General features: G+C 38.3%; 3 protein-coding genes across 4 annotated transcripts in view; all 3 read right to left on the reverse strand.

The window, feature by feature from the left end:
* LOC6032986 (dynein heavy chain 10, axonemal) overlaps positions 1–2,805 on the reverse strand; it is a 99,341-nt gene extending 96,536 nt beyond the window's left edge. The window contains exons 1-2 of the mRNA XM_038257099.1: positions 2,691–2,805; positions 1,723–2,616 (exon numbers count right to left, since the gene is read on the reverse strand). Coding sequence (XP_038113027.1) covers positions 1,723–2,616; positions 2,691–2,718 — 922 coding nt within the window. The 5' untranslated portion in view covers positions 2,719–2,805. The remainder of the gene's footprint in view (positions 1–1,722; positions 2,617–2,690) is intronic.
* Positions 2,806–4,106: 1,301 nt separating this feature from the next.
* On the reverse strand, positions 4,107–5,794 carry LOC119765760. Its single transcript, XM_038250081.1, has 4 exons — positions 5,572–5,794; positions 5,437–5,502; positions 4,398–4,508; positions 4,107–4,219 (listed from the first exon to the last, which is right to left on the reverse strand). Exons 1-4 carry the CDS (start codon positions 5,792–5,794, stop codon positions 4,107–4,109), a joined length of 513 nt encoding a protein of 170 aa, XP_038106009.1.
* Positions 5,795–11,451: 5,657 nt separating this feature from the next.
* LOC119771252 overlaps positions 11,452–13,657 on the reverse strand; it is a 30,582-nt gene continuing 28,376 nt past the window's right edge. The window contains exons 5-6 of one of the 2 annotated variants that reach the window (XM_038267065.1): positions 12,277–12,414; positions 11,452–11,661 (exon numbers count right to left, since the gene is read on the reverse strand). In XM_038267065.1, coding sequence (XP_038122993.1) covers positions 11,627–11,661; positions 12,277–12,414 — 173 coding nt within the window. In that variant the 3' untranslated portion in view covers positions 11,452–11,626. Of the gene's footprint in view, positions 12,415–13,657 lie in introns of both variants that reach the window. The other variant, XM_038267064.1, reaches the window with a different exon arrangement.

The raw sequence follows: 13,657 nt of genomic DNA on the forward strand, positions 1-13,657 counted from the left end.
TAACAAGCCATTATAATGCTGATATAAGGCTAGGCCCAGTTATAAAGCTTTATGACGTTTCGCGTACGCACACTAGCGCACCATTTGGTTTTGCTGCCTGACAAAATTTAACCTCACTTTATTTTCGTGTACGTACACGCAATACATACGCACGTAGATTACTCTATAGAAATATAAATTAACCCAAAAATGACGAACTTCTCGTCACAGTGTCCTGATGCAAACAATGATCGAGCTCGAACTGTCACAGCCCTGCGAAGTATGTTGGCTGACATATCGGGCGGTCAGTCAAAAAAAAAACCAGCTAGAAGTCGTCTGACAATAAACTTATGCTAGAAAGAGATAGGAAATCTGATGCAAACAAACGTCTAGCTGCCATGTAAACATACTTTTGTGTTGGAAAATTTCTGACTACCTTATATGCCGAATACAAATTTTAATGCTTTTAACTTTTTGTCGAGTATTATGTATTCAAATATTCATCTATTTCCACAACCAAATCTAAATTTCCAAACAAAATTTGATTTGTTTTCAATTTTGGGAATTCCCGGGATAAAATAAAAAAAATCCCGGGATTCGGGAATTCCCGGTTTTGGAAAAATCCCGGGAATTCCCGGGATGGACGCACTACAAACAACACAAAGAAATCATTTTTTTAAGCTGAAACATTCTGAATCAAGATTTAAATGTTTTTTTTTTATGAAACAAACATGGCCACCAAATGGCCGATCTGGAATCATGCCTTCCATAGCCTTAACTGTCTGAACCCGGTGTCTCCAATTCTCGTTATAATTGATATGGAATTCCAATAAGAATGTAACATAAAAAACAGGCTTCGGGTCCAAACTGTTAATAATCGAACGAGACGCCAATAAGATTGTACATGAGAGCAAAATGTATAAACTATAAACATCCATCAGCGGGTAGGCTGAGTGTATCGAAGAAAGCCTGCCCACCGCTCATTAACAGTCTGGACCCGAAGCCTGATTTTTCTGTTACATTCTTATTGGAATTCCATATAAACTGTAACGGGAACAGCAGGCACCGGGTCCTGACTATTAAGCGGCGCTCAAAGTTTGAAACTGAAGGATGCAAAACTACCAGCTTTTGATAGAACTGCCTTTAAGACCAAATTAATTTGGAACCCCGCTCGTACAGGACTTCAAGTTCAACTCGGGGTTCCAAATTACTGTGGGCTTAAGGCTCTAAGTTAGACATGAATTGGTCAAGGCCCGATTTCCAATTGGATTCGATAGTTTATGCAAGGAACTAGAGTCCATTTCAGTGAAATTTAATAGTCTGGACCCGGTGTCTGCAATTCTAGTTATAGTTATTATGGGATTCCAACAAGATTGTACAGAGAAACCTCTTTTTCGCGGTGGCGTTACACTTTTGGTGTCGTAGATTTCTCTTAAACCATACAATATTTCTGCAAGCTTCAAAAAGTGTTGTGTAGATTTGAACAAAACCTACAAATTGCTTTTAAAACATTGCAAAATTGTTGCGCCGTTCCAGAGAAATCGACAAATTAGAAAAAAACGTAACGCACCGCGTAGAAAGAGGTTTCACTGTAACAGAAAAATCAGGCATCGGGTCCAGACTGTTAAAACGCACACAGCACCACATAAAATTCCTATCTAGTTTAGCATAAGATAGCACAGAAGCAATCACCAGTTATTCCACGCTGGTGTTTGTAATAGGAGAAAACCCGGTGACACTTACCAAACACCTGAATCACAAACGGTGACTTGAGCTGCTCGATGATGGAGTTGTACTCCAGTTCCCGTGCCATCCACAGCGCGTACTCGGCCATCGGCGTGTTCTCCTCCGGTTCACGCTCCATCGACTCCCGGAGCACCTTTCGGATGTAAATCGACCAACCCTCGACGATCTCCTCCTGCTGCAAGGTAGTCAGCTCTTCGACCGTTGTCTTGTGGATGTCCACCTTGACCTTGAACTTGTCCTCGTCGACGGTGATGGACTCCTGGCCGGGTGCGTTGTACTGCGTTGGCATGCCAAAGTCGAACTGCACGTGGTCGATGGTCCAGTCGAGCACTTCGACGAAGCGATCCAGGTTCTGGTTAAAGTTCTCCTTCATTGGACCGCGAGTCGGAGGTGCGTTGCGAAGCTTGTCGTGTTCCGTTTCGATTTTGGCGCCCGTCTCAACGAGGAGGTTTTGCCACTTTTCCGAAGGGGACTCTTTGGGTTCACTCTCGATGGTAGCTTCGGATGCTTTGGTATGGGTTAGGTTGGATTCGCTGCTGGGTGTTTCGCTCAGCGAGTGTCCGCTGCTCAACTCAAGACGGGAGTCTTCCGAGCGTTGACCCGCTTTTTCGGCCTGAATGGCTTTCATCCGAAAGTCGGACGGTTTGGAGTAGTCGATGAGGGCAATGCTAGCCCGACTGGCCACACGCAGGGGGTCTTCATCCGTGGTGCGTTCTTCCTTTTCCGGTTTAGGTCGGTCAACGCACGGTTCACGAAACTGGAACTCGACGGCCGGTTTGTAGATACGCTCCAGCAGCTGCTTAACGTTCTCGATGAGGCCTCCCCTCATGCAGCCCATCTGGACGTAGCGAGGAAGCTCCGCCTTGCAGTCCTCGTGGTTGTAGAAGGTTGCTGCCGAGAAAAAAAATTGAACGCGTTGGTAAAGTTTAATCAGCATTACGTTGAAGAAGCTTCAGAGTGATTACCGATTGAAGTGCTGTACCGGCGGATCATGTACACGTACCGCACCGCTGGATCCAGCTTGTCTTCCGGGATGAATCCGAAGCAGACGTGCACAATGGGCGTCTTAATGGAGGTGGAAACGATTTTCTGTTGCGCAACAAGGAAACCATCGTTAAATGTTTACAACATGGCGAGTGAGAAGAAGTCAGAACGGGGTAAGAAATTAAAACTTACAGTTACTTCAACGAGCTCGTTATCGCCGGAAGTACCCGCCCCCAGTGCCGTCTCCGGTCCGTCGGCATCTAATTAGAAAAAAAGGAGGGGGAGGATGAAAATTGTTACGAGTTGGCTAACAAAGGGATTGAACGGGACAGAAAAAAATCTTCAAGAGAAAAATAGCACTGAACGACCCATTTTTGAGGGAATCGTGATTTTTTTTGTTTTGATTTTACGGTTAAAAGTCATAAAGTCAATGGTCAACGAGTCTACTCGATACACAGTTTTTCAAGTATCGCTAAGTGTCAAGCAACAACTGTTTCCCGGATCCTGAAGTGGTCAAGTCAAGGCAAAAAGGTTGCCACCGTAAAAATAATGCAAAGAATGGGGGAGTTGCTGCGAACACAAAGGACGTGCTAATTACTTGGCGCGCTCAAAGGACGTCGGTTGCTACGCTGTCCATTTTTGTTTAATGCGATTATGTCGAGTTGCATCAGCTTATTTGAAAAACGTGCGCACTAGTGTAACGGGTCAGTTCCGGCTGTGATGATTTTGTTTTGTTTGCAGTTTGTTGGACTTTATCAAAAGTTGGATGAGAGGTGTTGGTTCAAATTTAAAGTCAGAATTTTCCTACTCATGTATTATGCATAAAGTGAATGATGTTTGTAATTGTCAATTGTCCCTATATAACAAAACAGTACTGAACTCACCAGCTTTCTTTCCTTTCTTTGCCTTTGTTTTCTTTTTTCCTGTTGAGTAAAGAAACTCGCATTTAGAAATAATTTCATAATAGATTCAACCCGTCTCAGTTTTTGCAAAAAAAACCATATATTTATACCCAAGTAAATCATACAAAATCTCCGCAGCTATCGCGGCCCAAAACAATAAACTTACCCGTATCATCGCCATCCTCGGCGGCCGCAGGACCTGCTGTGGCCGGATTGGTTCCGGAGATTGTAGCACAGAAGAAGAAGAAGTTGGAAGAGGTTGGTAGTAGAAGGAGAGAACGTGTAAAACAGTGAGTGTTATTTCAGTTTAGAGTGTATGCCAGGGATTTGGCCAAAAACGTGTTGTTAACGGCTGGGCCAACACCAGTGCAGTGGCAACAAAATTTAAATTTTAAATTTGAACCGCTCGAACAGGAAAGCTATTCGCGTAAAGAACACCCCGAAACACGCTGCAGACAGTTACATTCACACGTACAGATTAACACACACACACAGTCACACAGTCCTGCTGTTGGGCGCCATTGTTTCCGAGAGTGTCGCATTTCTGGTTTTCTTGTAGACTTTGTCGTGCAACTCATTCACACCCCGGGGAGATGCAGTATAGTAAACTAAAGCGAGAAAACCTTCGGAAATTTGATAAAAAAAAGGGAACTCCAGCCCCGAAATTCGAAATTTTGCGCGACATAAGAGGATGTGGCTCGTTCTGGTGCATAAGATCAGGGAAGGGAGGAAAATTAAAAAAGAAGAGGAGTGAAAAAAGTGTGTAAATAAATCAAATTAACTTACCAGAACGTGCTGCCTCGGGGATATCGCTGGCAGCTCCTCCGGTGGCATCTGACGGATCCGGCCTCGTATCCGGCGGTTCGTCCTCTTTGGCGTCCTTGCCTTTTTTGGTTACTGTGTGAAAGTGTGACGTTTTGTTGGAGATGTGTAGATGTTGTGGTTACGAGTAGGTTTTAATATTTTTGTGTAAGTTTTGTAAGATTTTTTGAGATTTAAATTTGTGGGATGTTTTCAATCAACAATAAAACAAATCCTCGAATTGTAAACATTTTTTTATCACAAAACCGCTATTATTATCATTATTCATTAAACTTTAATTTTTGATTCAACTATTCATTTATTTTAAATTATTCTTCTGAATAAAACTACATTTTGAAAGAGCTTAAAAAGTTTCCAATATAATTTTAAGTGAATATTGAAGGTAAGGTTCGTGACTTCAGCAATTCCTTGGGATCACATTTTCACGAATTAGGCAACTAAAACTATAAAACTTCTTTAAAACGGTAGGCATTATTTATAAGCTGGAGGCGTTGAAGATGTAAATGTCTTTTAAAATACAAAGGCTATTTTTCCTCAACCGCAATCTACAAGTTTTATAAAACAAAGTTGTATAGAGATTTAAACGAAATGCCTTGACATAACTTACCACATTTCCGCAAAGCTGTTTAAGCTTAGAATGTAAGAAAACTGTCACATTTCCTTTCTGAGTTGAGAATCGAAAGTAGGTAACTCGTATTCGGCACTTAATCAAAACGTAGTCTCTTTTTAAATTATGACAAAATCTCTCCGCGATGGTTTGCAAATCCCGCGAGAACCGAGTTCACATGATTTATATACCACGAAAGCAAGCCTCTTATTCCCGGGTAGAACGCTTTGATTTTTTCCCCGTTAAAAGTTTTCACCAGGTCCTGTTCCGCGACGCAGTTTGGCCAAGTTTCACTGAATAATGGCACCAACTATATCGCAGCATTCTCAAACCTTTCCCACAACTTGTGACAAGTTTCAACGAGTTCCGCAATGTGTCATAGAATATAGTTCTTACCTTTGGTCTTCTTGCCCTTCTTCTCCTTTTGGGCTTGTTCCGGTTCCGAGGCGGGAGTTGGCGCCACTGCAAAAAAATGAACCAGGCGAAAAGTTTAGTTGTTTAGTTGGACAAAGTTACAGCGCAGGAACTTACCCGGTTGCATCGCTACGACCGCTTCCTCGACGAGCTTGTCGTAGAAGGTCCGGTACGCGAAGAAGATCCGCTTGTGGTCGTCCCGGTGGTCCTCGATTTCGTCGTCGAAGAATGCCACCAGCTCGTCGTAGTACTCGTTCAGCACCGTTTCGATGTAGCGCGGCTCGTACACGCCCAGCGTCCGGCACAGGTGGTCCCGGGCCCAGCGGAATCGGAGGTCCATCGTTTTTTTTTTGTTCTCCTTTCGATTTACGCACAAATGTCAACTTGGTAGGGTCACAGTTTGTTGCAAGCCGTCGTTTGACTGGCACTGCTAAACAAGGCGGAGGTGACTTGGTTACGGCCCAACGACGAGGTTGGCGTCCTTGGTAACGCGTGTTACTTGGAAACACCCCGCGTGGTAGGGTGGTTTGTTTGGCGGGAAACCAGCAGAGTAGACCAATGCGCACAAGTTAACAAAAAAGAGTCTTGTCAGAATTTTAATTCCAGGACTCAAAAAAGAAGCCGAAGATAAAGTTCTCCGATCGAGCTCAAAATTTTTGTTGGGCCATTAGGGTGACCTACACCGTGCTAGGGTGGTCCCAAAAATGACATTTTTCGTCAGCAAAAACCACATTTTTGAAAAATCATAACTCTACGCCATTTCAACCGATTTTAGTTGTCTTGAACGTAAAAAAAGGTGAAAAGTTGCTCTTTCTAGATAAAATAGTTTGAAGACCGAAAAATCTATCCCAGGGGTGCCCAACCTTTTGGCCTTGCGGGCCAGATCTTATTTTTCTAAAGCAGTGGTGAGCCGGTACTAATATTTGAAAATAGTTGAAAAAGTAAACAAACTTTTTTAAATTGTTTTATGACTGGTTTCTTTTAAAGTAAATAAATAAAAAAAACTGGTGTTGCAAATAAGATTTATATATCTTGATTTAAAGAATGAAAAACAAAGATAACTTTTAAAAATGTTAAAAAATTTATAGTTATTGTTTTTTACGATTGCAATTAAATACCTTGATGCATTTTTTTATTAAAAAAATTAAAATGTCAATGGTCGTTGCAATTTTTTTCATTTAAATTTCCTCAACACTAGAATATTAAAAAAAATCAATGAGACATGATAAAATTTATTCAAACGAAATTTGGATTCAAATATTCTTTCCTCAAAATAACTTTTTGCGTTGTTGTGCACCTTTATTAAAATTATTTTAAACTCACTCAGAATTGTAAAAGTGTAAAAAATATATTTTTTGACATTTAATAAATATTTTTTAATATTCGCAGCGATCTATTTGCAGTATTTATCTTTGTTTTTTGAGCTTTCTTTCAACAAAAAAAACTATGTCACTGAAAAGTTTTTCTGGGAAAAATACATTAGTTTTTGATTACCTATTTATTTAAACAATAGAAAACTGTTAAAAAAAATTCACAATTCTACGAAATTGATAATTTTGTTTTCTTGCACCATTTTTCACGTGGTTTATGAATGGTCCCATACTGAGGTTTTTTTTCTTTCGTTTATCTATTTTACGTAACAAGAATTAAGTTTATATTTTTAAAGTATGGGTAAGCAAGGTTGAAAAAGAAAAAATCGAGAAGAAAATGTTTCAAAATATCAACAAATTTATCATGTTGAAAATTAAAATCATTGTGAATATTTCAAAAATAATTATAAGCAATAACTAGAAATTCTTTAACTTATATGAAATGGTAATTCATTTCAATTGACAAAAAAAAAAAAGAAAACAGACAATTTTGTACAAGGGTAACTCTCCGCCAACTCTTACAGCATTTGCCCCGACCCCTCCTTGATTTGCATTAAACATTCTCCTGATGGGCAATGTTGGTCCCTGATCACGAATACGAGGTTCTTTTTTCGATTTCTCGTGCAATTAGCAGCGTGATATGGTGATGACATGGAAATTTGGTATCGAAAGGTGATGTACCAATTAAAATATGCTTGAAAATACTGCTCAATTGTCAGCTTTGATCGTCGATTGATTCGTATATCCATAGTAAAGGTCAAACATATTTGTTTAGTGCGAATTCGAACTGAATGGTGCTACGAAAAAGTTAATTCCCAAATAAGTGTTTTTTTTACCATTTTATTTATTTTGTTTTATCCCATCGTTTTCAAAATAAGAGTGTATTGTGTAAGCTATTTTTTTGGTTCACTTTAAAAAAGCCAGAATCATTTTTGAACACCTCATTACAATAAATTATTTTAATGAGCAACACCCAAACTTTTCAGCGCCGATTTTTTTAAACCGAAGTTTATAATTATTTTCCGATCGGTAGGGGGTTAAATTCAATCAGTAATTTATTCCGCCACCAAAATGGAGCGTAAAAAACACACCCAGCGATTCGATATAATCTGTTATTCTTTTCCTGGTTCGGTCATAAAACACATTTCCGCGACGGATTGCATAATTATGTGGCTTTAATTGTTAATTGTTACCGTTGATTTTCGCAATTTGAGCACCGTATTTTTTGTTTTGGTTCGATACAAGGACGTTCTCCCACACTCATCATATGGTTGGAGGAGGGAGGTGGGTACCAAAACTTCCTCACACCTGAATGTGTCAGAAATGAAATAATGAGTACGGATAAATCCGATTGGCAAACACCACCCCTACTTCAAACTGCCTCCTGTATGCTTGCCTGGTTATATTGATACCTGTACGTAGAGCGTCCAATTTCCCGGGGTTACAAAATTCCCGGGAAACGGGAAATTTTCAACAAATTTCCCGGGAAATCCCGGGAATTCCCGGGAAATTCAAAATTTAACGAAAATTAATCTAATCCTTTTTCTGATTGATCTTTTGCAACGAAATTGTATAGAACAGAAACTTTAATGGTCAAAATGAGTGTGAGGATCAATTAATGGCTTAACTGCTTGTAAAAAATCATGCAACTTTGAGAAAATATATAAACTTTCTAATTTTTAAATCTTTCAAATCGTCCCAAATGAAAGAAAATATTATTGGCATTTTTGTTGAGAAGGATTTTTTTAAATCAAAGTGTTTGGACTGTGAAAATCTATGTTAAACAACCATAAAATTGCTTTTAAATTTTTACTTTAAATTTATACGAATTTTTTTTTAATGGTTTTTCATGGTTTTATGAAATGATTTTAGTTATATGTTATTCAGCCTAATAAATCAATTACGTGCTTCACGTGCTTCATACATTTATAACTTCAATCTGTAATTTCTCGAATACTTAGAAACAAATTCTTTTCACACAAACTTTTTTTTTAAATTTAATTATATCAGTTCAATTTCCATCCAACATGTTCAAGGTAAAAAAAAAGTTAAACAAATCTCAATGTTGATCTTGGCCGGAAGATGTAAATATCTTATTTTCAAATGATATTACAGAAAAAAAAAATATTAAAAAAGGTTGTCAAAAATAAAATAGTTTATATTCATTCCATAACAGCGTAAATTTTGTTGTCCAAAATATAAGCAAACAATATTCTTAGTGGTGAATGCTTCAGAAATAAATATTATCTGAATAAACCTTGACATGAAATTTACAGACAAGCTAATTAGTCAATATGCACAGTAGATGGAAATAAATAAAATCAAATCAGGTTCTCCAATTATTATTTTTTCTATAATTTCAAAACATTAGTGCCAAAAAGGTAGGAAAATGTATACTTCTGCTTGTATTTCGGGAATTCCCGGGAAATTTACAAATTTCCCGGGAAACGGGAAATATTTTTTTCCGGGAAATCCCGGGAATTCCCGGGAAATTTTTTCCCGGGACGGGAAATTGGACGCTCTACCTGTACGTAATGAATTCAAATTGGGGCAATTGAGAATTTCCGCCGTTACTGGTTGCTTTACTTTCGCAATACTTTTAAGTTTTTGTGGATTTATTATAATGTTTTATGGTAATTATCATGGTGTTTCGAAGGTACAAAAAATTACAATTTGCTTAATAAGTCCTCCGTTTCGTTGTTTCTGGTGTTATGTTTCAAATGCAAGCAAAAGAACACAGCAGCCTGTGTCCGTGAGTGTGATTGATGAGGCAAACACTACACTGCACTTAATGAAATTCTTCAGAAACACGTAAATTCAACATTGATTCTGTTTAAGCAAATAACAGTTTCCTAAGGGAGGTTCCTGAGGAGAAAGGATGGTGGCAAGGAAAATTGAATGAATGCCGAAATTTTCTCGGTCGTGTTTTTACACTCGCTGTAAAATTGGTGAAATGTGGAAGCGTTTTCTGTTTGATTTTCCCTGCTTCCTGTCTGCATTATTTGAGTGAACGGGAGTGGAGTCACGGAGTTTGTTGTATTCCAATATTTCATTAAAATTAAAATTTGGAATATAATTGACCTTAATACTTTTTTAATGCACTGTATTTTCTCGAAAATAAAAATCAAACATTTTCCAAGAAAAAATAAACCACGTTCAAACCCACCGTGATTTCCCGCTCTGCATGCCACTTCCAGGAACGGGGAAGAATGTTGGCAAACGTGCGAACTAATCTTATTTCGATTTTCGTACTGCAGCTGATGCCTCCGGACTGCTGCAGCAACGAACTGCAGCCGGTCGCGGAAAATTTCGACGTCCAACGTCGCCACGCCATCAGCGGATTTAACCAAGATTGGTTGTCCTGGCACTGCTGGTCTTCGAAATGCTGGTTTCGCTCTGAAGCTGCTTTGTCTCAATCGAAAGGTTACTGCCAGTTTCGGCCCTGTCCCATACATCCAATTCCGTGACATTCGGTGAGGCACAGTAAGAAAAAGGGTTCAATTTAATGTACATCGATGCTAAGTTTAAAGTTTCCAAGTGCTCTGAAAAAGGCTACGCCACTATTCCTGTCAAAAATGCTTTATATTATATTTGATTTTGAGACAAGTTGTTAAAAATAATTAAAAAAAAAGGTGATAGCGGTTGGACCTCATTACCTTTTTATGTAACTGAGAATACTAATCAAACAAAGGTTTACAATTTTTCAGTGCTTTATTAATAGATTTTTTTCAACAGTGTGTTTGAATGAGTAATTATCCGGATCGGTATGTCCACGCATTTGCCTCCCCTGTAGATTCTATGAGATGTGATCCGTTCACAGAATCCTCTCTGCGGTTAATGCAACGTAGTAGGCCTGGCCGCTTTAATGAGTGTAATACAACTTGGTGATTCTCGATAGTACTACAAACATTAATATTGAAAAGAAAGAACATACGGCGGGCGTAATCCAACCATATATTTTTCCAGGATGCTTCCTTCGGATTGGCTGCTCTTATGTTTGATTAGATTAGATTAGATTAGATTAGATTAGATTAGATTAGATTAGATTAGATTAGATTAGATTAGATTAGATTAGATTAGATTAGATTAGATTAGATTAGATTAGATTAGATTAGATTAGATTAGATTAGATTAGATTAGATTAGATTAGATTAGATTAGATTAGATTAGATTAGATTAGATTAGATTAGATTAGATTAGATTAGATTAGATTAGATTAGATTAGATTAGATTAGATTAGATTAGATTAGATTAGATTAGATTAGATTAGATTAGATTAGATTAGATTAGATTAGATTAGATTAGATTAGCTTAGATTAGGTTAGATTAGAATAGGTTAGATTAGGCTAAAATGTGATCGAATGAGTAATTATTTCCTTTCTTGCATTTTTTTTGTCCCGAATTCTGATGTTCTCAAACAGTCATAATAGTACCGAACTTTCGTGACGAAATTACTTTCTCTCTGATGCGTAATGCATGTTTGCAACAGCATTTTCAACGGTACTTCTTGGCAGTAAATTTATGTTAACACCTAAACTCCCAAGCTCGAGAAAAAGGAGGAATTTGTATGGAAATTCCCCGGTTTTCTCAAGCATGAGAGTTTAGGTGTTAATATTGAAAAAAAGTGTGACTTTTTGTAATCGTTTTATTTTTATCTTTGCTGGAATTCTACAACTCATTCTGCCCAATGCACAGGTTTTTGAGCATTATGAGACAATTTTGCTTTAATAAACTCTGAACTTTCAAATTGAACTGAAACTTAGGGAGCGGGGATCCCTTGCTGCTGCTTATTTTTAATCCAATCAAACTGTAAATAAATTTATCTCCGACTGCCAGACAGACATGCATTGGCACTGCGCGCGGTTAGCACGCGTGCTATTTTAGCGAATAGCACTGCGTTTTCAATCATAGCACTCGCCCTTGCACTCTAACTAAACTGGTAACTATGACGTTTTTTTCATTTGTTTATCTGGATTTGAGTGACGTCGACCACTCGAAAGTTATGCAAATAATTTCATCAACTTTCATCTGAAAGTTTGGTGTAGTGCTTGCATTCAAGACTTGGTATTGAAAGGTTCATGGATCTATTCTCTACAAGGTAAAGTTTTTTTTATGTTGGTGTAATAAAAGTACCAGCTTTTTTCTTTTAGATTATTGGAATCGGAATGACAAGAGAAACTGAAAGTTGCTTAGATGTTGACCACTTGCGTGAATGGATCAACCGCCTGTAGCCTTAGAAGCTCGCAAAAATTAATCCAGTTTATTGAAATGTACCCAATTGACCGCCAAGGCTAGTGCTAACCAATTTTTTTTGGAAATTTCTTGGGCGTGCTATAAGGGAGTGCTAAAAAATAGCACTAGCACTGTGCAATGCGCAGTATGCGTAGAACTTGAGGTAAGTGCTAATCTGAAGTGCCAGTGCAGAGCGTGCCAATGCATGTCTGCTGCCAGATGCTGCCACTGCCGCTGCTGATGCTAACGAGAAGTAGTGAAATAACGATTGCTGCTGCCCCGCGGAGCAGTCCCATCGAGGACGACCACCAGGAGGAGAACTTCCGGTGTGGCAGCAGTAGTGAACTCGCTGACGATGCTGTAATCAGGAAAGGGAGGATGGAAAAAGATTTGGATGAGTAAAAAATATGCTAGCAGAAGGGTGGTAAATTAGTAGCAGACGTGGTGTGGAGTTGATGCTGTGCATGAGCTCGAGAGTGTGGGACTTATTTGAAGTTTTTAACTAGTTTTATCCTCTTCTGATGGCGGAATTAATCGAAACTTTCATGTTATGTAGATAATTTCTGAATAAAAATTGATTATTCTAATGCAAAAGTCTCTGTATAAAGCCACTGATTTTTGAATAAATTATTAAAATAAGACAAGAGTTTCTCCTAATTTAATGAAAAAGATTATGCCATAGCAACGCGGGTGTGCTATTTTATCGCACTCGCCATTTTGACATTCTGAGGAAAACATGATTAAACTAAAACAAAAGCACGCAATTTAAACAATAACACACACGTGCTGTTTGGCAGACCGTTTTGTGCACTGTCCCGAAGTTTGGTTGAATTTGGTTGCCCAAGTGCCGAGTTATAATTACAAATGTTTACGACAGTTGGACTCGTACGTATGTCAAACGCGTTCTCACCTGAAATCGCTTTGACCAGTTGTGCAGCAATTTGCAAGATGTGTCAAGAAAGCACGACAAGATTGATTTCTTTTTCATATGAAAAGGGACGACAATACAAGGAGTTTTATTTCGGTTTTTGTTAAATATCTTATGATTGATATCGAATTTTGGGGAACCGTGAAGGTCAAAAGTTGAGGCATTGTGAGCTGCACAAAATAGCGTTCTCAACTCAATTTGGTCCAAAATGCACGAACGACAAATTAGCACGACAACGACGATAGGATCCAAAGAACCCGATTTATAAAGATGTAAACTACACTCAACCCCCGGTGGTTGGTCACTTTTTCGCTTGTCACTTTTTTAGTTCGTACCCCGTTGGTTGGTCAAAGTCGAACTAAAAAGTTACGAACTGTCACTTTTTACAATCAAAACAAACGTTTGGTAGTGTGTGTGAACTCCGTATAAAAAAGGTGTCAAACTAAAAAGATCCCCCGTTCGTTTGACAACAGTTGGTGTCTAATTTTTCAGTTAATATGTTTTATTAATGTTCCTTAATTTTTTACCTCAAAATTCAAACCAAAAATGTAAGGGGTTTTTTTTAACAAATTGACAAGCTTATCAGGAATAAAAATATTTTTTACAGTTGTTCATCTCAATTAGAAAAATTCAAACTCAAACATACAGTAAATTATGTCTAAAATATTTTCTG

Source organism: Culex quinquefasciatus, chromosome 1 (assembly GCF_015732765.1).
Source record: "Culex quinquefasciatus strain JHB chromosome 1, VPISU_Cqui_1.0_pri_paternal, whole genome shotgun sequence".
NCBI classification, from domain to species: Eukaryota; Metazoa; Arthropoda; class Insecta; order Diptera; family Culicidae; genus Culex; species Culex quinquefasciatus.

Coding starts and splice junctions, on each gene's coding strand:
- LOC119765760 (XM_038250081.1), bottom strand. CDS start 5,794: ATGGACCTCCGATTCCGCTGGGCCCGGGACCACCTGTGCCGGACGCTG. Junction 5,503..5,571: donor GGTCGTAGCGATGCAACCGG/GTAAGTTCCTGC, acceptor ATTTTTTTGCAG/TGGCGCCAACTCCCGCCTCG. Junction 4,220..4,397: donor CCCCGAGGCAGCACGTTCTG/GTAAGTTAATTT, acceptor TTCTCGCTTTAG/TTTACTATACTGCATCTCCC.